This window comes from Nansenia antarctica (genome assembly GCF_963989245.1).
Source record: "Nansenia antarctica genome assembly, chromosome: 18".
In the NCBI taxonomy this organism is placed as follows: Eukaryota; Metazoa; Chordata; class Actinopteri; order Argentiniformes; family Microstomatidae; genus Nansenia; species Nansenia antarctica.
This window is the reverse complement of record NC_137691.1, coordinates 20,975,606-21,000,605: the sequence shown is the minus strand read 5'-3', so window position 1 is coordinate 21,000,605 and position 25,000 is coordinate 20,975,606. Positions and strand designations below refer to the sequence as shown.

Sequence of the window (25,000 nt, the reverse complement as noted above, 5' to 3'; positions counted from 1 at the left end):
AGTTAGGTGTGACAAGAGAACCCATTCAGATGTTAATGCTTTGTATACTGCTGCAGACAGGGTGATAGATCAAAGGGTAAGACACTACAAGGGCTGGGGAAAAACTCAGTTCTTAGCTCAGACCACACGGCTCGACCCAGAGCATGGACCTGCTCTGCTGCCTGATACACAAGTCAAATTTGAATTAAAAACACAGACGTTTTTACTGCTCTTTATTTTCTTACTTACTTTTCATTCAGGCCCTGAACACAGCAAAGACCTAGGTTCTAGGCCCTGGACAATCTAGACAATTTGATGGCAGCTACTAGATTGTAAACATAAGTGCAATATTGAAATACAACTGTGAACATTCTAAACATGCTAACTGCGACACTTTAATGAATGTGCAACAAATACTATGTGCAATATGACAACCCTTGTGTACATAAGGTTCAGATATAGGAAAAAGTTAGGATATTTATAGCATAGAGTACAGCACAGTGTTTTATTGTATAGTATAGTAGTATAGTATAGTAGATAGTGTAGCCCTTATTTATGTAAACCAGCTCTTTTCCCTCTTTTATTTTACCCTTGGCTCTCTTGTTTTTAGTCTTTTTTCCAAGCACCAGGGGAGCCCCCCCTCCTAAATTTCGTTGTATGGTACCTGTACTGTATTAATGACAATAAAGACCATTCATTCATTCATTCATTACAATAATATTCATGATCAGTGATAAAAAATGACTGGCAAGACAAAGGAAAAATTCCAGATGTAATGTCTCACTACAAATGAGAAACCTAATGAACTATGGACACATTTTTATTACGGTCATTCTCTCAGCATTAAATGAAACATCATAATGACATGTGGATATCAGAGACTGTAGAGTCCCAGAGAGTGCAGTGGATTTCTAAAAGTAACTATGTGAGGGTGTGTGAGGTTATGTAAGGAAGAGTATACAATACATGTGATCTTAGGTATCAAGTGTGTGTGTGTGTGTGTGTGTGTGTATGTGTGTGTGTGTGTGTGTGTGTGAAACGTATCACTGATCCTTAGGCTTACATGAAAGGGGCATTGGTTAATGCCACACTCTACATTGTGTCCAGCTTTCTTCCTGCCCCCCACCCCCCTCTCCGATTATGGTATCAGATCTCTTATATAACCACTGTGAGACTGAAGGTGCGTCAGCAGCTGTCAAACTGCCAGGATGCCAATTATCACACAGTTCCATGTATCACTCCTGTGACTTGCCTTCACTCTCACCTTCTTGTGTGTAGAGGGAGGGAGGGAGGGAGGGAGGGAAGGAGGGAGGGTGGGGACGGAGGACAGTGGCAGAGAGGAGAGAGGGATGGAGACTAGACACGGGCAGGCAGTGGAGAATGGGAATGAAATGAGGTAAGAAAGACAGGTGATATAGTGAGAAAGGGAATGAGACAGAGAGAGTTAGAGAAGGAGAGGGAAGGTGAGGGAGATGGTGAGGATAGAGGATCCTAAAGCCTGGATAATCAGCTGTTTGTGTGTTTTATTGAAGCAGCCTCTAGCTCGGGTCATTCCAGGGGTCTCTGTGCTGCAAATATAACCATTTACCAAGAATGCTGTTTACCAATACGGTGGATATAGAGAGACAGGCCAACACCAATATCCTTACTCAATGCAGATATTGTGCAACGATTTATAAACAATTTGTTCCTTACAAGCCTTTATTGTTTGTTTATGTAGTATGCATTGATTTTGTCAATGAAGTCAGTCAATCTTTGTAGCCAATTCAGCTGGTGATACAATGCAGGGCAGTCTGCATATGGAATAGCTTTTAAAATGCTGTTGTTTATTTCCATCTTAGGTCCAAGAGTGGCTATGTCTGAACTGTCAGATGCAGAGAGCTTTGGGAATGGACATGACGACACCACGCTCCAAGAGCCAGCAGCAGATCCACTCTCCGTCCCACCAAGCCAAATCAGAGCCCCAACCTGAGCCCACACCCCAGGCCCAGCAACAACCCCATCCCCAGACACAGGCTCCGCCTCAGGCACAGCCTCAAACTCAGCCCCAGGCTCCAACACAGGCCCAGCCACCACCCGGCACAAACAGACAGACTGGTCCAAACCCAGCTCAAGCCCCTCAGCAGCCCAGGCCTGACCAGAGAGGTCCAGGGGCCCCTGGTCCAGGCAAAGCCCGGCTCCCCCCTGGAGCAGTCCCTCTCCCAGGCATGGCCAAAGCCCCATCCCAGCCTGACCTGTCCCGCAACTCCCCGGCCCACCAGCCCCAATCCCAACGCCAGGACCAGACCCGCAGTGCAGGGAGTACCCCGACTCGCCAGCCTCCCCCCCCAGAGCAGCCCTTTGGGAAGCTGTTTGGTTTCGGTGCGTCTCTGCTAAACCAGGCCAGCACCCTCATATCAGACCCACTGCAAGGGGCCCCACAGCCGCCCCAGCAACAGCCCCCCAAAACAGGCCCCAAACCAGGGGGACCCCAGGGTCCTACAGCTGGAGCGGGTAAACCACCCGCATCCCTCCCAGTTCAACAAGGACCCCACGCACCCCCCCAACAGCAGCAGCAGCAGCAGGCTCGCCAGGAGCCCTTGAAGCCCAAGGCCTGCTGTCCCCTCTGTAAGACGAGCCTCAATGTGGGTGTCACAGCAGAGCAGCCCAACTACAACACCTGCACACAGTGCCACGCCCAGGTGTGCAACATGTGTGGGTTCAACCCCACTCCGCATCTGGTGGAGGTAAGACTATGTCTGTCTTTTGAGAGATTCCTGGCTGTGTGCGAGGTGGTAGATCTACCTCTATCAGGTCTACACATGGGCCAGCAGCAATGTGATCAGTTAAACGGTTTATTCTAAAAATGCCATGTCATAGTGCAGTGTGTTTGTGGCTCCTTGGCTGCTTTACCTCTACCTAGACCTGTGTTTTACTTGGTTGGTTGGTTCGACTCTCAGAGCTGTCATGTCATTGCTGGGGCTTGTACTGTAATGGCAGTGTGATTCTCCATACGGGACTATGGTAACTGCTGTTGTTTGTTTGATCTGATCCTAGATCTGTAGTTCTCAGCCACGGTGCATTATCAGTGCTACTCAAGCCTTAAAGGCCGATTTAAGCTTCTGTGTCGAATTTACGCACGTCTACGCCGTAGCCTACGTAAGGGGTCTCGCACTTTACACTTCTACGTAGGTCGCTCTGCAATTACACCGTCACATCGCTAGGTGGCAGTGTGTTTTCTATGCCCCTGTGCTGTGCCTCTTCCGGTTAGCTATCATTCTGACAATGCCAACGGTCGGTGTACTCATAGCGGCATAATAGCGATCAAAAAACGTATTTTTGTTATGCTTGTTGTAAAGAAAATGTCTATAATGCATTGAAATGACAGTAAACTAAGATAATAAGCAGGGGTGCACACAACTGGTGCGCCAGTGCGCATGCGTCGCCAAAATGCATGCTGCGCGGCAGATCAGCCGCATGAAGGCGATTTTGCGCACCACCAGCTGGGTCCAAGAAGCAAGCCCCACTAAGTAACTATTTGCCGTCCCCTCAGCCGAAGGCCCGACGAGTAATCCATCACAACAGTCGACCGACGACGACCACGGCGACTCCCCTCACGAAAACATTCGAAAAGTATCGTAACTCGTACTTTCATTCCGCGTATCGCGTATCGCCCGAACGACTCGTCGCTAAAAGGAAAAACAACACCAAGGGACTTCACGTTTCTTTTCTCTGAAGCTTTCAAACGTTCAGACGTTTGTTTTACAGCTTCATTATCGCACCTAGACCCCTGACCCAGGGAATATGGTTGGGAATTGTATTAGAAAAAAGAAAAAGAAAAATACTTTGTTGCACAATCAAAATAATGAGCTATTTAAAGTGATAGCCTACAACATCCTCTACCATGGTTGAAATTGAGGACAGTGATAACAGCAGTCAAGAGAGCAGTGATGATGATGATTAAGCTTGTAGCATAAATAAATGCTTAGGCTGTAACTTTTTGTTGAAAAGTTGATTTCAGTGTTTACAGAACTGAGCAGTGCTTAAAGAGATGTCCGTTTATTTCAGTGTGTTTAAAGAACAGACATTCAGTTAGTGCTTAAAGAGATGTCAGTTGATTTCATTGTGTTTAAAGGAGTCTGACAGACTTTCATGCTTAAAGAGCAGTCATTTGATTTTGCATTTGTTTCTTTTGTTTTGCACACAATCATTTGTTTGTTCATCTTTATTTATGAATAAATGTCGTTTTGCTAATATAAGTTATCCATGTATCCCTTTTTCATCCATTCTGTGGGACAGTCGTGACTCGCGAGCTCGGGGAGCACCAAGCAGCATCCCTAGGTGCTCCTCTGAGCACTGGCCCCAAAAAGTTATGTGCACCCCTGATAATAAGATGGTTATCATACATTTTCAAATCAATAAGTAATTACAGAAAAAGTAAATGACATTTCTGTCATGACTTCCGCATTTACGAGAGAGTCGGAATGTGACGCTACCAAGTGGACCAATCACAGTTCTTATAGATAACTTAACATTAAATATGTCTATCATAAATATAATTTAAACCCAACGAACAGCCATGGGGCTCCCTGTAACTAATAATTTATTTCTAAATAAACAGGATTGTACATCTCGTAAATGTGAATCGCGCTCCTTATAGGAAGGCTGTGCCTGACGCTTCCATAGGGCGCTCTACTCAAAGCAGCATAATAGCGATTTTTTTAATGCTTGTTGTAAATAAAAGTTCTATGATGCATTGAAATGACATTAAACTAAAATAATACGATGGTTATCATACTTTTTCAAATCTTTATTAATAAGTAATTACAGAAAAAGTAAATGACATTTCTGTCATGGCTTCCGCATTTTGGCCGACGAGAGAGTCGGAATCTTGTCGGAATCATGTGCTACCAAGCGGACCAATCACAGAGCTTACGGTTGCGTAGAAACTGACTCGTACTTACATTTTTGGAGAGGTGCGCGTTAATCTACGCCGTAGGCTACGCAAGGCTACGTAGGCTACGCAAGGCTACGCCGTAGCCTACGCCGTCGATTTTACGCAGGAGCGTAAACTGGGCTTTAGTCTCAACCTTGAGCAGGTTACCCCTGTTATTACATTTAGCCTACGTTTAGCTCAATGAGGATAACAGTAAGTAATCAGAATTGCTTTTATTACATCCTATATCATTTATAATATCAACATTGGCATTGCAGCAAGGTACAACATTAACAATAATAGAGTAAAGTACAATAAGAAAAGTGAGTAGCCTAATAATAAAGTAGAATAAAGTAATAAAGTAATAAAGTGATGGTAGTCGTACTACAGCGGGACCAGTCGTACTTGAGTAGTGCAAAGAAACTGTGCAGCTTACAATATGATGAATGTAATATCATACAATATATGGGATGGGACGATACACTCAACCCACGATACGATGCACCTCTCGATACAGGGGTTCACGATACGATACAGTCACGATACGATATCATAAATAAAACAAGATCAGTGTTTCCCCTAGGTTTGCTGCCTTGTGGGGGGTGGCATGGACCGTGGCATGGACCCCCCCTCCCCAGGGGGTAAGACCCTGCGACATACCAGCGTCGTGTCCAGGGGGGGGTGTACTTGTACATTAAGCTGCCTCACCCTACGGAAACAGGAGATAGGCTCCTGCCCTATGGGCCATTAGGCTCGAGAACCATCGGTTCTCAAGGCTACTTACTTATGTGGTCTTGACTACCTGTCCACTTTCTCACCTGGTTTTTGCTGTCTCTCTCTCTCGTGTGCCGACACCATCCTGCTCTCTCTCCTTCTCTCCCTCTCTATCCTCATCTGTCCTTCTTTTGCTGTCAACCAAAAGGCAAACATAACAACCAGAGTCTTTATATTCTAATAAGAGGTATACATTGATCCATATCAATTTATAACATAATTATAATTGAATATTGGATTGCTGTGGACAACGCAGTCAGATAATGTCAATTTGACTTTACTTTCTCACCTGAAAAAAAATGGTATGTCCAACTATAAAAAACAGACATTTCCAATGCTTCAATCCACTGTCTATGTACTGTAAATATGCCATTATGGTAACATAAAGCCCAATTCTAGCAGAATAAGAAAGATTGTACTATCTTGTTGTATCTACTTTAAGTAAAATAATAATGTGCATCTAGTTAGCTCTTTAGCTGGCAAGTGTGCAGCACTTACTTTCCATCTGCAGACATCTCACCCTGCAAAAACTCTCTCGGGTCGCGCGCACACACTCGCGCAAAATCTTGTATTATTCTCCACGCTGGCACAGCCCGAAGCGAAGTGTGGAGATAGGCCTGGCTATGCAAGACTACTGGCGGACTAACGCTACCAACGAGCCCATGGGCTTGCCACTCGCCAGATTCGGGTTGGGTGCGTTTAACGCCCGCCTCCCAAGTGTAGCTAATGGAAAATAAAACACTGTTTATTTCGCGATCCATTTTTCTGCAACACGATGCATATCGTCACGTTTTTGTATCGCAATATATGCCATACGATATTTCGGCCCATCCCTATACAATATGCAATATAATAGAGATATGATACCAGAGGTGGGAGTAAGTCATACATGTGCAAGTCACAAGCAAGTCTCAAGTCTTAACCTTCAAGTCTCAAGCAAGTCCCAAGTTACTGTGGTGAGAATCAAGCAAGTCGAGTCCCTGCTATAAGTCAAGCAAGTCAAGTCATTGCTCATGTCAAGCAAGTCACAAGTCAAGGGGTAGTGGTGGTCTAGTGGATAGTGAGTTGGACTTGTGATCGGAAGGTTGTGAGTTCAAATCCCGCCTGAAGCCACACCACTACTAGTGTGCCCTTGGGTAAGGCACTTAGCCCTCAGTTACTCCAGGGGGAATGTCCATGTAATTCGTAATTGTAAGTCGCTTTGGATAAAAGCGTCTGCTAAATGGCAAAATTATTAATTTAAATTAAATTATAAGTCATATGAAATTCTGATGACCTATCCCAGTTTCTACATTTAAACCAGTTAATAGACATTGGTCATGAAAAGTTGAGTTTTATTTTCAACATTAACAAATCATTTTGACATTTTGTGGCAATCAATAACAAGCCCCCTAAATGAACAACAAGAATAGTGTATAACAAATAAATATATATATAGCCTAAAATGTAAACATTACTGACATTACTAAACAGTAGGCCTACATAAAACTATTCAAGTATAATGGTTTTAGTATGCCACTAAATACTGACATTACTCAACATTAAGCTACATCAAACCATGACAGCTTATTCAAACTATTCAATGAGTTTTGTCAATCATGAACTGACTTCCATATTTTGTCCTGTCCATGTCCACACTAGCTAGCAACCAGTAACGTGCAGTGAGGTCATTGGCTGGGTAGGCAGTGAGCTATTACAAAAAAATCATGCGATTAACGCAGCAGCCAGACTTCAAATGGCATAGCGCATACTATAAAGGCAATCAATAGCCCTTATATCTTTTAACGCAGGCTCAAAACTCACTTCTTCAAGAAGTAGGCCTACTACCAGAATCCCTCCCTGTTAAGCACCTATTGTATTGTTAGTTTGCTATTCTTCTCTATGCTATTGCTATTGCTATATTGCTATACTGTATTTTTAGTTTGCTATTCTTCATTTTGCCTTAAAAAAGCAGTACACTCCTATGTTAAATGCAATTATTGTAAGTCGCTTTGAATAAAAGCGTCGGCTAAATGACTGTAATGTAATGTAGGCTAACTATACTATAAAGTCAATCACATAGCCCATATATACTATACTATCAAATAGCTGGTCAAAAATGTCATGTATTGTTATCTCATAACTACACATAGCGTAGCGCAACAGCCTGTATGGCATTGCCTACATTCACCTGCATCTCAACAGGATTTACAGCAGCACGCAAAACAGCTTAATGACAATATAAATAAACAACACAGGATATACAGCATTTGAACCGGCACGCAATAGCCTACATTATCTTAAGCATAATTATGTAACATGCGTAGGCAAATGTGCAGTTAATTTCTCATCCTTTTCTGCCATGAAGTGTGAAAGAAATTTAGAACCGCGGCGCGAACAGCAGAGGAATGCCGCTACGGCAAGCCAAACGCAAACTGTCAATCATGCTGTCAGAGGCAGCGTGGCACGGTGCCTCAACGTCCATCAATGAAGACAATGTGAGAACAGACTACGCATGCGCAAACCTACGAAACTGTTGGTCTATCACTTCGCATAGCACAGAAGCACAAGCACAGTCTGCCTCAGCCTCTCGCCAGCAATCAGCTAGCTTTGGGAGCAAACTCTCCTGGTGCCAGGGCATGCATTATATTTTTAAAACAACACATTTTACATCATTTATTTTTATTTTAACAACATTTTAACACATTAAAGTTAAGAATAATGAGTAAAATAAATAAAACAAATATATATTTTTGAGATAAAAAAATAATAAAAAAATATTTTAAAAAGACTGATATTCTTTTTCTTTCTTAAATGCCTGGGTGAGGCACTGCCTACCCTGCCTCACCTGACTGCACGCCACTGCTAGCAACAAGCTGGCTAGCGATCTTGCTGTATAGAAATGTAAGGTGAATAGTCACTTACATTGCGCTGCATTTGCACAAAATTAAAGTTGATAGTACTTTGTCACTCAATTGTGAGCGATCGGGTGCCGATATTTATGTTGACCGTGCTAACCAGTGGCGGCTGGCCGATAGAGGGCGCTGGGGCGCCGCCCCCACCTTCACTTCCTAGTTGCGATTTGTAAAAGTTTTTAAAAAAAATAAACATTGTTTATTCACAAAATGCGGCTGATATTCTGTCGGCGCCTATCAGCATTCATTAAAAATCCTCCAATACAATAAACATTTTTATCTGTGTGTGTGTAAAATTCACTGTTAAAATACATAGGGGGAGGACGCGGGGCGCCGGTCAATGCAAGTCTATGGCACTGCAAATACTTTTGGCTTACACGTGAGCTGTAGCAGCGCTCCAATTGGCTGTCTCCTATTTCTTGGCCGGGGCGCAAAAATGTGCGTCCTGAATATCCGGTTGTATATCCAGCATAAGATGTGGTGTTTGGGGTTTGCCATCTTTCATTTGTCTTCCACTTCCTACTTCCGGTGGCGTTGATCTGTAGCGACTCGGGCCGGTGATACTGGTTTGCTTCAAGTGTTTTTATTTGTTTTGTTCGTTTTGTGTTTTGTGTAATATGTCTATTGGCAACATTCTACTGCTGGTCTTAATTATCAGCGACCGTCTCCGCTGCCGTGCGACCAACACGCAGGGGGCATATGGAACTATACAGCAAATCACATACTCCAGGGAAACGCTGCTGTCTCTCCGACCACCCCAGCCACTACCGGACTTTGTAAACAAATTGAACAAATGGATTAGAAGGAGGCATCTTTTGTTCCCAACTTGATGATATTGCAACTGGACCTATTACCGAAGTCAAACTTGTGTAAGTAAGTGAATCATCTGTCCTTCAGTCATGATAGGAAAACCAAATCGATGCTGGGAGAAGGAATGGCAGACTGTATTCTGATTGTATCTTCTATGCTCTTTGTATGTGTGGTAACCTGACTTCAATAATCACGCCAGTGGTGCGGTTTCATAACTTTAATACCGGAGACTTGTAGTTCACAATACAGAGTACATTCACAGACTGAATTCCCCTTCCGGATAACCCACATTGACCACACCCCCACTTCCTGTGTGTCCTGTAAGGTTAGGGGTCATCACCATAACGATCTAATAATGTATCCAAATTACCCATTATAACATCCCTTCCCCCTTAAGTCAAAAACCCCTTTGTAAACAAACCCCTTAACACCAACAGACTGTCCTTGTAGAACAACAAAATCTTCTTTTTTTATTTATTTATTTTTTTTATAAAGAACATCACTCCTTTCCCCCACTACCCCTTAGAAAGTCAGTTTCACCGGAGCGTTGCGACTACGCTGTGATCGGTGTAGTGCCAACGGCGTGGCAGGAAGTACTGGAGTTTGCCCCGGAGGGCGTGTCTCTGCCTGCCCTAAAGAGGTGGGTGCAAGTATGAAGCCCTCCTCTCCTGCTGTAGCCCCTGCCACTGGGTCTCCTCCACCCCCGTGACCATCTGCAGTATTCCCTGTATGTTCCCCAGCTGGGGTGCCTGGTTGTTCTATCGAGGTCAGGTCCTGCCCCCTTCCCCCTATAATGTCCTCGACGTTCACCTCTGCTGGATCGGTCAGAGGCTGTGGAGTGTCATGGCGTAGACGGATGTGGTCCTGGTGCCTTCGGAATACTCTACCGTCCGATAGCTTTACCACAAACGAGATGGGCCCACTTTGCTTAAGAATAACCCCTGGCAGCCAGCGTTGACCACTGCCAAAGTTCCTCACATACACTCTGTCTTTGACCCCGAAATGTCTCTCTCGGGCATGCAAGTCGTGGCCCTCTTTCTGTTTCTCTTGGTTTCTCTCCACTCTTGCCTTCACATCCGGACGCAGTAAGTCCAGACGCGATCTAGGCCTCCTCGACATCAACATCTCAGCGGGAGTGAGGCCGGTCGTTGTCTGTGGTGTGATGCGATATTGAAACAACCACCGTGACAGTTTTGTGGCCACGCTTTCGCTCCCCGTCATACGCCTCAGACCCTCCTTAAAGGTCTGCACGGCCTGCTCCGCCAGGCCATTGGAGGCTGGGTGGAAAGGTGCGGTGCAGATGTGGCGAATACCATTCCTCTCCATGAACTCCCTAAATAACTCACTTGTGAAAGTCGGCCCGTTGTCACTCACCAACGCCTCAGGAAGACCATGCACTGAGAAGATCTGACGCAGCTTGTCAATTGTCACCTGTGCTGTGATGTTGCTCATTTGGTGTACCTCCAGCCACTTAGAATGAGCATCCACGAGAACAAAAAACATATGGCCCATAAAAGGCCCAGCAAAGTCCACATGTAGCCGGGACCACGCACGGTCCGGCCACTCCCATGGATGGAGCGGGGCGGGTGGCGCCATCTTCTGGTGCAATTGACATTGGGAGCAAGACCTCACTTTGTTCTCCAGATCCTGGTCCATGTTGGGCCACCACGCATAGGCTCTGGCCAACCCTTTCATGCGAGAAAACCCAGGGTGGCCCTCGTGAATCTCCTCCATCACCTGTGCCCTCCCTTGTGGAGGCACCACCACTCTGGAGCCCCAGAGAATGCAGCCATCCTCTATGTTCAGCTCCATTTGGCGTCTGTAGTATGGCTTCAGCCTGTCGTCCTCGGCCACAGGGGGCCAACCCTGTAACAGAAACCTCTTCACCTGAGAGAGGATCGGGTCTCTCTCTGTCGACTGCTTTATCTGTCGGCCGTTCACTGGAGACTTGGCTAGTCTCTCCATCAAAAACACTGTCTCTGGTGGCGCCACCGTCTGGGATGGCGTACCCGGTAGAGGAAGTCTACTCAGGGTGTCTGCATTGGCATTGTCCTGCCCTGCTCTGTAGACAATGGTGTACTGGTACGCTGACAGGGTGAGGGCCCAGCGTTGTACCCTCGCCGACGCCATAGGCGGAATGCACTTCAGCTCGCTGAAAAGACCCACCAGTGGTTTGTGATCTGTACAAATAGTGAATGGCCGCCCGTAGAGGTACTGGTGAAACCTCTTAACTGCAAAAACCACCGCCAGACCCTCCTTGTCCAGCTGGGAGTAGCCTTTCTCAGCCGGTGTTAGAGTCCGTGACGCGAACCCGATGGGCTTCTCCGATCCATCCTTCATCACATGGGACAGTACCGCCCCGACGCCATATGGTGAGGCGTCACAGGACAGTATGATCTCTTTGTCTGGGTCGTAATGGACCAGAAGTCTCGCCGAATGTAGCTGTGTTTTCACATTAGTGAAGGCTGTCTCCTGTGCCGGCCCCCACTCCCACCCTGAGCCCTTGTGGAGTAAAGAATACAGGGGCGCCAGCACCGTGGAAAGGTCTGGGAGGAATCTCCCATAATAGTTCACCATGCCCAGAAATGATCTGAGTTCGGGCACGTTCCTGGGGCTTGGTGCCTCCTTGATTGCCTTCACCTTGTCTTCCACTGGCCGTAGACCCTGAGCTGTAATAGTGTGGCCCAGGTATGTCACGCTGGGTGCCTGGAAAACGCACTTGCTACGCTTCAACCGGAGCCCCGCCTCTGAAAGCCTCTGTAGCACCTGCTCCAGGTTGTGGAGGTGCTCCTCTTCTGTCTCCCCTGTTACCAAAATGTCATCAAGGAAAACCGTCACATGGGGAATCCTCTGTAACAGACTGTCCATCGTGCGTTGAAAAATGGCCGGACTGGAGGCCACGCCGAAAACCAGCCTGTTATACTGAAACAACCCCTTGTGGGTGTTGATGGTAGTGTACTGTCTTGAGTCTTCATCCAAAACCAACTGTAAGTAGGCGTGGCTCATGTCCAGCTTGGAAAATGTCTGTCCCCCTGCCAGGGTCGCAAACAGGTCCTCCACTCTCGGCAGGGGGTAGGCGTCCAGCTTGGAGACCTGGTTAATGGTCAGTTTGTAGTCCCCGCAGATCCGTACTGTACTGTCGCCCTTCAACACTGGAACAATGGGGGCGGCCCAAGCTGAAAACTGTACAGGCTGGATGACGCCCAGCCCCAGTAGACGGTCCAACTCCTCCTCTACTTTGCTTTTCATAGCATAGGCTACTCCCCTGGCTTTGAAAAACCTAGGGGTAGCCTCCGGGTCCACGTGCAGCTTGGCTGTTGTCCCCCTCAGTGTACCGAGCTCATCTCTGAACACATCTGGGTACTTCCCGATGACATCCTCCGTCACCCGGGTGTGTTTGATCTCGCCCAAGTTCCACTGGATCTTCTGGAGCCAGTCACGTCCCAGCAGACTGGGTCCATTCCCCTTCACAACTACAAGCCGTGCCTTTGCTTCCTGATGGTTGCATCGAATGTCCACATCTAATGAACCTAACAGTGGTATAGTCTCTCCTGTATATGTCCGTAAGCTGATACTTGCTGGGGTGATAGTGGGTGCATTGGCAGCCTGGTGCCATGTCTCTCTGTAGGTCTGTTCGCTAATCACTGATGCTGAGGCTCCTGTGTCGACCTCCATCCTCAACTCCCTACCATTTACCTCCACTGTAGCATAGATAGGCTCTGCCCGGGGCCCGCTCAACTGAAACATGTTGTACTCTTCCTCCCTCATATAATGCTCTGTCTCCTCAACATAATGTGCTGCTGACTGAGGCGTCCTAAAGCTAGCATTCCCCTGCTTTGCTTTTCCCCTAGCCCCCCTGCACTTTTTAGCAATATGCCCCTTAATGTTGCAGGCATGGCAAACAGCTTCCTTGAATTTACAGGTGTTAGCATAATGACTCCCCCCACACCTGAAACATTCCACTGGCTTAGCCCTCTCTGCCCCCCTGACAACCTGGTGGACCTCCCCAGCCTGCCCTCTAGCCTCCGGTCTGTCTGACTCCTCCCCCACCTGATGCACTTCCCCAGCATAGGTAGTAGCGCTACTGCATGCCCTCTGAATGTCCTTGACATTGCTCGCTGCCATCTCCATACCCTGAGCTAGCTCAAAAGCCCTCTTGAAAGTCAGGGTGGCCTCTTTCAGCAAGCAGCGCTGCATCCTCTCATCACTGACTCCTTCTTCTTCTTCTTCTTCTTCGGCGTATGGGTAGTTGTTTTTCCTCTCCACTCCACCAGGCTCGGGGCCGAGGGGCTACCCTTTTACCACCCCGAGACCTGGTTGAGGGGCTCACCCGGGCTATATTTCTGGACACCCCTCCAGAAGCCACGTCATCGTCTCGTCATCTAATACCGACAGACCATGCATCCCGTTGGGTGGGTGGTACACCGGGCAATCCAGGATAATATGGTCTGCGGTTTGGTCCTCTGCGCCACACTCGCACGACGCATTTGGGGCCAAGCCCCATCTGTGCATTGATGAGCGGAAACGTCCGACGCCGGTCCGGAGACGATTGAGCCTCACCCAGGATAGCCTTGGCAAGTCCATCCCGAGGGGCTCAGCGCGTGCCACATATAATCCGCCCATCCTGCCGCACTGATGTTGAGATCTCTGCATTGCTGCCTGAGTTCCTGTGCGGCAGGCACAAATGGGTGTCTCGACTTGAGACGCCGGGAGGGCTCCGCTGTTATAGTGAGCCTATCACTGTACATACTTTGTGTTTTGTCCCCCGCCCCCACCTGTGGTGTATGTCCCCACCTGTCCTACCCGCTGTACATACCTTATGTTTTGTTGTATTGTTCTTCCCATGTTGGATGTATGTTTATCTTGTAGATAGTACTAGTTATTTGTCTGTATTATCTTGTAGATAGTACTAGTTTTTTGTCTGTCTTACATGTAACGATGAATTGAGTATCAAGGACCCCAATTGAAATAAGCCAGTGGCTTTCTTGGGTTTTTATCCTGTTAGTTGACCTTGTATGTAATATGTACTTTCATGTACCTACTTCTGCAAATCTTCTAATAAAGTTTTCAATCAATCAATCAATCAATCATGGAGCAGATGGTTATTAAGCTCCACGGCCCGGCAGGCAAGACGTGCTGTGGCTCCCATGCGGCGGAGGCCTGCGGGCTGGATGCCTGCTAGGATGGGAAGGTTGTCCACGGGGGTAGGACGCAGGCATCCTGTCACAATGCGCAAGGCTTCGTTTATAGGCGAGTCGATGAGGCGGGTGTGGGCACTGCGACACCATACTGGGGCGCAGTATTCACTAGTTGAATAAACGAGGGCTAGGGCTGCCGTGCGCAAGGTCCTTGCGCCGGCGCCCCAGCCCGAGCCAACCAGTCGCCTCATCAACGCCACACGAGCTGTTAACTTCTTGCGCAGTGACTCGAGGTGTCGGCGAAACGTGAGCGTCCTGTCCAATGTCACGCCGAGATAGATTGGCTCAGCGGAACATGGCAGGGGAGTTCCATCTAGGTGTACTCTAAGCTCACGTTTAGCCTCCCTGTTGTTAAGGTGGAAGGCAGCCGACACCGTCTTTGCCTCGCTAAGCTTCAATCTCCATTTCCGGAAGTATGCCACTAGTGTCTGCATGTCCTGGCTCAGAATCCCCTCCACAGACTGCCAATTTCCAGCAGAGTACACCACTGCGAGGTCGTCTGCGTAGGCGTACTTCTGCGAGAGTGTGTTGGGCAGGTCATAGGTGTAGATATTATAGAGGAGGGGGGCCAGGACCGATCCCTGAGGGACGCCGTTCTTAAGGCGTCGAAGCCTGCTTAGCTGTCCGTGACCAGTGGTGAGGGTAAAGCTGCGGTTACGGATGAGCTCCATGATCATTCTGACCATGTGCCTGTCCGGCAGCAGGCGGAGCAGCTTGCAGGAGAGGCCGCGATGCCATACGGTATCGTAGGCAGCCGTCAGGTCTATGAAGACGGCCCCGGCCTTCTTTTTTGCCGAAAAGCAATCCTCGATGTCTTGAGTCATAAGGGTGACTTGATCTACGGTCGACCTCCCGCGTCGGAACCCGGCCTGCTCACGTGGGAGCAGCGGGTCGACAATTGGTTCGATGCGGGCGTAGATGAGACGCTCGAGGATCTTGAAGGGGATGCATAACAGAGAGATGGGACGATAACTCTTAGGGTCCCCTTCAGGCTTATTCCGTTTAGGGGTTTGTTGCGATCACTGACTCCCACTACAAATCTATCACGGAGCATCTCTTCTAACAATTGGCCATATTCACAATGCTCCGAAAACTGCCTCAACTCTGCTACAAACTGCGCCACCGACTGACCTGGCTTGCGGGACAGAGTATTGAACCTAAACCTCTGCACAATCACTGAAGGTTTGGGGCAGTGGTGATCCTGAACCAACTTGACCAGCTCATCAAAAGTGTTTTCCCCTGGCTTCTGTGGCGATGTCAAATTTCTCATCAGTTTATATGTCTTTGCACCGCATACACTCAGGAGTATGGACCTACGTTTAGCCGCGTCATCAATCCCGTTAGCCAAAAAAAAGAGCTCCAGACGCTCCACGTATTCCGTCCAGTCACCGTCCCATTCAACAAACTCACTGATAGATCCAAAAGTCGCCATGGTCGCAACTGCTGCTCTCTCTGGGTGATGAATGTCCCCTCTCGCGTCGACGCTGTCCTCCGAATCAGAATTATTAACGCTGTCCCCGTCGTCCTCTTCTCCGCTCATGAATCCGACTGGAACTAGCTAACAGCAGGCTAATGTTTGCTAGGCTAGACACCAGCACCCAAAACAACAAAAATATCCGCACGATGCCGCTGTAAAACATCCTCAAACTTTCCAGTTTATCCTCGTCGCCAGTTGTGGTAATCTGACTTCAATAATCACGCCAGTGGTGCGGTTTCATAAATTTAATACCGGAGACTTGTAGTTCACAATACAGAGTACATTCACAGACTGAATTCCCCTTCCGGATAACCCACATTGACCACACCCCCACTTCCTGTGTCATGACCTGTAAGGTTAGGGGTCATCACCATAACGATCTAATAATGTATCCAAATTACCCATTATAACATCATGTTTCTATGCTCTTTGTATGTTTCTATGCTCTTTGTATGTGTCTTGGTGTAGGAGAAACGTAGGACCATGTTGGAAACAAGTGTTTCGGTACACGTTGACGTGTAGAAACTGTAGAGAGAAAATTGTAGAAATTGTAGAGAAAACTGGGGGGGTAGAGGTGATGAAGAGGTCTGTACAGGGGGGGTAGAGGGGATGAAGAGGTCTGTACAGGGGGGTAGAGGGGATGAAGATGTCTGTACAGGGGGGTAGAGGGGATGAAGAGGTCTGTAGAGGTGGGTAGAGGGGATGAAGAGGTCTGTAGAGGTGGGTAGAGGGGATGAAGAGGTCTGTAGAGGTGGGTAGAGGGGATTAAGAGGTCTGTACAGGGGGTAGAGGGGATGACGGGGTCTGTAGAGGTGGGTAGAGGGGATGACGGGGACTGTACAGGGGGGTAGAGGGGATGAAGAGGTCTGTAGAGGTGGGTAGAGGGGATGAAGAGGTCTGTAGAGGTGGGTAGAGGGGATGAAGAGGTCTGTACAGGGGGTAGAGGGGATGACGGGGTCTGTAGAGGTGGGTAGAGGGGATGACGGGGTCTGTACAGGGGGGTAGAGGGGATGAAGAGGTCTGTACAGGGGGGTAGAGGGGATGAAGAGGTCTGTACAGGGGGGTAGAGGGGATGAAGAGGTCTGTACAGGGGGGTAGAGGGGATGAAGAGGTCTGTAGAGGAGGGTAGAGGGGATGGAGAGGTCTGTACAGGGGGGTAGAGGGGATGAAGAGGTCTGTACAGGGGGTAGAGGGGATGGAGAGGTCTGTAGAGGTGGGTAGAGGGGATGAAGAGGTCTGTAGAGGTGGGTAGAGGGGATGAAGAGGTCTGTACAGGGGGGTAGAGGGGATGAAGAGGTCTGTAGAAGTGGGTAGAGGGGATGAAGAGGTCTGTACAGGGGGGTAGAGGGGATGAAGAGGTCTGTACAGGGGGGTAGAGGGGATGGCGAGGTCTGTACAGGGGGGTAGAGCTATTCTCATGCTAAAATCGACTGTAAATCCAGATTTTAAAGTTGATATTCTTCCCCGTGGAGCATGCCCCCATAACCTGTGCCCCACCCAAAATGTTTAGCACCAGCCGCCACTGGTGCTAACGCTATGTAGTACATGGTATAGTCCATGCAATAGCTCATCTATGCAGACTAAGGAATGTTTTTATCGTAGTTAAATAAACACCGTTAAACTGCAGCTACGGATCTGCCTGCACGAGCCCTCTCAGCGGCTTAGTTGTTGTTTTGATAGTCGCATTACAATCAGCGTCTCGCGGCCAGGCCAGCTGCCCATTGGTCCCTACTGGTTGGCCGCGTCCAGTAGGTTGCCAGGTTACGCTCATTGCGCTAGAAGTCACTCAATCGCGTTCAAAAACAATCAATAACATCTCAATATCTAGAAAAATGCTAATATTTAATAAATAAAAAAACAGTAAAGTCCTTTCAAGTCATCTGTCTCAAGTCATGAATACCAAGTCAAAGTCAAGTCGAGTCTTTTATCAATGTTAGTCAAGCAAGTCTCAAGTCCTCAAATTTGCGACTGGAGTCCGACTCTCTGTATAGTAGTACAGGTAGTCAAGTAGTAGTCAGGTAGTGTTCTAGTAATCAGGTAGTGTGCAGGTAGTCATATATATATTATTTTTTGTAGTGAGGATGGTTTGGGGGAGACAGTGCTATGCTTGTCAGATGTGGTTAAGTGCTTTCATTAATGTCTTCTTGGGTGTAGAATACCATCTATGATTAAGAAGAAACATGAAGACAATATTACAACAGGGTTACTGAGCTGTCTTTGTCTCTGGAGACTTAACCAATGAAAAGTGAAATATGAAACTCTTCTTGCCAGACCATAGATAATATACAGTATACGTATATAATATCTATGTTCCAGACTGCATCGACAACGGAATCAGTTTAAATGTGATTCGTCCTACTGTTCACATTATTATTTATGATAATACATCATAACATCCAATTACTGTTTAATAATTACAGATCCAATTAAATATGATTCCCGATTAAACTGTACAACATATTTGAGGGGTTGTTTTGCAAAAACAGATATGTTGCTTTATTATACTAAATCATTCAACTTTATTGTCATTGACAAGTACTAAGACAAGGAAATGCAGTTGGTCATCTAACCAGATGCATTGTAGAGAAGAAGCCATGAAAGTTTCAACTTTATTGTTACGTTACATTACACGAGTGTAAGAGAGTAACATTAAATTCTTAGGCTTAGGTTCCTGACATTGCAGCACAAGACAAGGCAATAGGCATAATACAAAAGGTAAAGGTTACAATATTACAGGTAAGACACTAGTGGTGCAACTAGTAATAATAAGCCCCTTTCACACTTACAAGCCTTCCCAGTAGATTCTATGGAATTTCCCAGGTCGGCTTAAGTGTGAACGCGACTGACCAGGGAAAGTGAATAGAAGCTTGAAGATACCCTGGTCAGTCTCCTTTCACAGCTGTCCTGCATCGCGCAACCAGCAGGGCAGAGCGCATAAGAACTGCCCCAGAATCTGAATATCGCTACTGCTAAATATAATTCCATAACTGGACACTATTTAATTTCCAATCATAGTGGAGGTATGATATATGGCAGATATATGGTATATGGCAGTCTCACGCACCTGTCTCGTTCAAATCATGTCTGCTACGTTCCAGTTCTGCATCCAGTTGAATGCATGACTCAAGTAGCTTGTGTAAGCCCAGGGCAGCCAATTTAATTCCACAACTGGATAGTACGTAGTTTCCAATCATAGTTAGCTAGATTACGTACTTATTTTGTGATATAGACGCATTATGGAGCACACACACCGTCTCCTTTCACAGCTGTCCTGCATCACACAGTCAAGCAGGGAGAGCCCGCAGTGCAGAGCGCATAGCAATATGTCTACGCATCACACATCAGCCAAAGTAGTGATCAATATAATTCTACATTGATTGATCATTGTATGACAGCAAACCTTGTCCAATGCAGAAAATATAACAGGCTTCTGAAGTTTGCGACCATCCACAATGAAACCCCCGAAGTCAAAACACGAAAATCTGCACTCACTACCTCTTCCAGTTGAACATAAACTAAACTATTTCATTGCTGCTATTGTTTGTGAAGTTACAAGATCCTTACATCCCGCCATATGTTTCAAAGGATGCAAAGTTCTAGTGACAGGCTTCTGGAGACGTGACAGGCGCGAGAGACTGCCATATACCATATACTGTATATCTGCCATATCATACCTCCATTTTATATGTATTTATCATCATATTTTTCAATATAAAACGGAGGTATGAAATATGGCATATATATATATACAGTACAGGCCAAAAGTTTGGACACACCTTCTCATTCAATGTGTTTCCTTTATTTTCATGACTATTTACATTGTAGATTCTCACTGAAGGCATCAAAACTATGAATGAACACATGTGGAATGATGTACTTAACAAAAAAGTGTGAAATAACTCTAAATATGTCTTATATTTTAGATTCCTCAAAGTAGCCACCCTTTGCTTTTTTGTTGTTAATGAAATATATTTTTGTTGTTGTTAATAAAATATATAATAATAATATTAAATATATATATATAATAACATATTATTATTAACACATATTATATTAAATATTATTATTATATATTTTATTAACAACAAAAAAGCAAAGGGTGGCTACTTTGAGGAATCTAAAATATAAGACATATTTTTCAGAGTTATTTCACACTTTATTGTTAAATACATAATTCCTATGTGTTCATTCATAGTTTTGATGCCTTCAGTGAGAATCTACAATGTACCAAATAGTCATGAAAATAAAGGAAACGCATTGAATGAGAAGGTGTGTCCAAACTTTTGGCCTGTACTGTATATATATATGGTATATGGTTGAATGCGTGATTCAAGACCCGGGTCGGAGCCATGTGTGAAAGGGAGCAACCAGGTAAATGTCAGGCAATTCGGTCATGTGTGAACGGTGAAAATGCCTGGTTGTCACTGGTTGGCATTCCATGTAATTTACAGGGAACTATGTGTGAAAGGGGTTAGCTATAGATAGTTCAGTAAAAAAGTGTCTGTGCGCTTTTCGTAGTCCGTACATGGAGTTTGCTTGGGGATGATAGTCAATTGTCTACAGTGGGCTTGTTCATGTTCTTCAATGTATGGATATTGCAATCATTGGACTTATCGGGAATGTTACCCTTATGAAGACGTACATTACTGTGAAGTCAATGCGGATGGTGGTCAACTTGTTGTCCAACCTCGTGCTACGTGTAATGAATATGATTGTACAAAGTAAATATATTTGCATGAATATCAATACGTACAATACAGGTACAGTGTGATGCGTACAGGACAAGGACGAATAAGATATGTATATCCATTCTGTGCACTCCTTCATATATAATATGTGAGAGGTAATGTTTCCATTTCAAAGTGTTTCTAAAGTTTCATCCTTCTGCCAGCGGAGACGGAGTTGCTCATTTCTCCAGTTTCTGAGCATACTCATGGGTCTCTGTGTGCGTAGAGGTGCGCACAGTTTCACGCCAAGTTAGTTTGCGGGAAAATTGGCATACACACGTTTTTGGGCGTACGCCAGCTTTATAAATAAGGCCCCAGGTCAGCTGGGGAGACCTCACCCGCAGTAGCCTTCGTAAACGTCCTAACTACACAACAGCCGGTTAGAAGATAGAGAGACTGGTTAGATTTTCAGCAGACAGGCAATCACAGAGCGTAATTATGCAAATCAAGCCCAATTGAATGATGTCAGTAATAACAGCCTTTCTGCAGAGTCTTTTTTTTATGGGCAAGCCTTGTCTTCTTAGGCATCTGGTTGTCACAGGCAGCAGCCCCGGCCATTCATAGATTGCTATGGAAACACAGCAGCAATATCGTTTGTCAGGCATCACTTTCATGCCTGGCTGCCTCCAGCCAAGGAGTTTTATAAGATGTCGGAAGTGTGCAGAAAACTTTGCGATTGATGTCTCACTGTTGTGAAACTTTATGTATAGCAGTCTGGCCTAGTGGCAGACTTCTGTTTGAAGCCCATGGTAGAGTAGAAGTCTGGTCCTACAAATTGGTTTTGTGTAGGCCTATGTGTGGTGAGATTATTACTCACTATCTTTCCTGTCCTGTAACCCTCTCTCCATCTCTCTCACCTTTACTCATTCCTTCTCTCTTGTCCTCAATCTCATCTCTCTCTCTCTCGCTCTCTCTCTCTCGCTCTGTGTGTGTGTGTGTGTGTGTGTGTGTGTGTGTGTGTGTGTGGTTGTGAGCTGTTCTAATTGCTGTCCTAACGCATCAGGAGAGGATAACCCAGAGGGTTATTTATGAATGTGTGGGCAGTATGCACAGGTGTATCACCCCTGTCTGGCATGGCCTATCACGTTCAGTGTGATTAGTAACTCTGCTTAAACAAGCATGCGGTTGGTGGCAGACAACCAGACCCTCTGAACGTAATCTCTCTCCTGGATGACTGACCTATTGGCATGCACTTCCTCACATCTGACTTCTCAGCAGGTGCTGCTTCTGACCTCAGAATCTGTTTTCACTATCAGTTCCCAACTACTGTACATATACAGTAAGAAAGACTTCTGTTGATCAATCAGAAGGATTACGCAGTCTCTAATGATTTATGTATTGAATATGTGGGAATATGTATTTGTTTACACTAAGCCTATACCAAAAATTGTTAAGGTGTCTGCCCATTTGATTTGTGAGCTAAGAGCGACTGCATGCATGGTCATACATTTACGATAGTGAGTGGTCTGGATAACAGAACGGAATGGAATTATTAATATGACTGTGTGGCTTTTGAAGAAACCACGAAGTCTTTAGGGGATAAAATGTGGGATTATTTATGGACTGTCAATGCCTTTCAGCCCATGAAAGCCATAATGCATAATTTAGAATACATTGAATAGACTGTACTGTACCATCTTAAATGAATGCTCAGCATCCATTTTAATCTGAACAGTTGAGAAAGCAGCTGGAGAGAGAGGGGGAGAGAGAGAGGGAGGGAGGGAGAGAGAGAGGGAGGGAGAGAGAGAGAGAGAGAGAGAGGGAGAGAGAGAGAGGGGGAGAGAGAGAGGGAGGGAGGGAGAGAGGGAGAGGGAGAGAGGGGGAGAGAGAGAGGGGGAGAGAGAGAGGGAGAGAGAGAGAGGGAGAGAGAGAGAGAGTGAGCGAGAGAGAGACAGACCGTTGGGAGGGGGGGGGGGATGGGGAAACGCAAAGTGAGTGAGAGACAGAAATAATGAGTGTGAGGGATGTTACAGGCTGGATGATTCATCTCCACCAGAGTGTGATTCATGTGAGTCTCTTGGTAAATACGATGTCCTTGTTTGTGTAGTTGTGTTCATGCTGGTTCGCTGTGAGATTGAAGAAGAATCTGTGTCATTTTTCTCTCTCAAGAGTTTGGTTGTAAATAGAACATAAATAGTTGTTACTGAAGTTACCAGCCTGGTCTAATTTACATCTTACATCTTGCGCGTGCATGTGTGGGAGCTGTTCAAATTACTTGTGGCACAGTTACCAGTATTTCTCCAGGACAGTCCATCTAGTCAAAAACAATGTTTGTGTGTGTAGGTGGGGGTGGTGGGGGTTATCCGTCAATCAGCCCTATCCGTCAATCAGTTCACATAGCCTATTATGTGAACATTATTACAGCTTATTATTAGGGCTGATTGTTATGAAGAGTTATAATAGAGAATGCTTGGTTCAATGACAGCACGGCTATGCTGTGATCATGGTTTTCATACCTTGTAATACTGTAAGTAATAGCAGGCAACGGTTTCCATACTCATGATTGGTTATAGCTCTGACTCTGTTAACAGTAATGACATGGAAAGGATCACACTCGTTTAGAGGGGGAGAGAAGCCCTGAGTGGGTCATTAGGGTGGGGACTGAATCTCTCATAGAACTGCAACAAAACTGCAGAGGAAATGAAAATATAGCTCATCAATAATTCAGCCAGGGAGAACATTATAAATAGTTCATGAAATGTGGAACAGGGAGAGTGCTGTGTTTGATCCCTGGTGTTACACAAGGTCAGTGTGTATGTGTGTTTTTGTGTGCGTGTGTGTGTATGTTTATGCGTTTGTATGTGTCCACAGTTATGTGAAAAAATTAGGACAACCCCATTAAATATATATATATATATTGTAAGAATTATGGACATATCAATATTTGATCTTCTTTCAAACAATATCTATAGATAAAGGTGATGTAATTGAACCAAAAACAATGAAAAATTTACTTTGTTATCATTTATTTTACAAAAAATGTACAAAAATGTGGATATTTCTCCCTTTGTCTGAAATAACCTCAATTAGAGTTGTTTTCCCTATAACTGTCTACCAGTCTCTGACATTAACTGGGAGAAAGTGTTTCCCACTTTTCCATGCAGAATTATTTCAGCTGTTTGATGAAAGCTGTTTGAAGGGTGTCATGTGCACAGCCTGTTTCAAATCACCCCACAGCATCTCAATAGGATTAAGATCCGGGCTTTGACTTGGCTATTCCAGAACTCTCCATTTCTTTCTTTTCAGCCATTCCTTGGTGGGTTTACAGATGATGTCACATTTTCCACAGGCACCCTCTTATACAATAAAGAATTCATAGTGGATTCTATGATAGTGAGCTGGCCAGGCCCTACTGCAGCAAAGAAGCCCCAAACCATGACATTTCCATCCCCATGCTTCACAGTTGGGCCTGTATATGGGCACAGTATGAGGTTCTTGTGCTCAAATGTTGTTTTTGGTTTGTGCCAAACATGTCTTCTGTTAGTGTGCCCAAATAATTAAACTTTGGATGAATCTGTCCAAAGCACATTGTTCCAGAAGTTCTGGTGGTTGTCTGGGTGTTCTCTGGTGGTTGTCTGGGTGTTCTCTGGTGTTTGTCTGGGTGTTCTCTGATGGTTGTCTGGGTGTTCTCTGATGGTTGTCTGTGTGTTCTCTGATGGTTGTCTAGGTGTTCTCTGGTGGTTGTCTGGGTGTTCTCTGATGGTTGTCTAGGTGTTCTCTGGTGGTTGTCTGGGTGTTCTCTGATGGTTGTCTGGGTGTTCTCTGATGGTTGTCTGGGTGTTCTCTGATGGTTGTCTGGGTGTTCTCTGATGGTTGTCTGGGTGTTCTCTGGTGGTTGTCTGTGTGTTCTCTGGTGTTTGTCTGGGTGTTCTCTGGTGGTTGTCTGGGTGTTCTCTGGTGTTTGTCTGGGTGTTCTCTGGTGTTTGTCTGGGTGTTCTCTGATGGTTGTCTGGGTGTTCTCTGGTGGTTGTCTGTGTGTTCTCTGGTGTTTGTCTGGGTGTTCTCTGGTGGTTGTCTGTGTGTTCTCTGATGGTTGTCTGGGTGTTCTCTGATGGTTGTCTGGGTGTTCTCTGGTGGTTGTCTGGGTGTTCTCTGGTGGTTGTCTAGGTGTTCTCTGATGGTTGTCTGGGTGTTCTCTGGTGGTTGTCTGGGTGTTCTCTGATGGTTGTCTGGGTGTTCTCTGGTGGTTGTCTGGGTGTTCTCTGATGGTTGTCTGGGTGTTCTCT

At 45.9% G+C, this 25,000-nt stretch overlaps 1 protein-coding gene across 1 annotated transcript in view; it reads left to right on the top strand.

The window, feature by feature from the left end:
* The window catches only part of bsnb (bassoon (presynaptic cytomatrix protein) b), a gene marked incomplete at both ends in the record, with an annotated part of 80,627 nt that overhangs the window by 14,607 nt on the left and 41,020 nt on the right, over window positions 1-25,000 (top strand). The window contains one exon of the mRNA XM_080548053.1: window positions 1,821-2,705. Within this exon, the coding sequence (XP_080404179.1) occupies window positions 1,821-2,705 (885 nt within the window). The remainder of the gene's footprint in view (window positions 1-1,820; window positions 2,706-25,000) is intronic.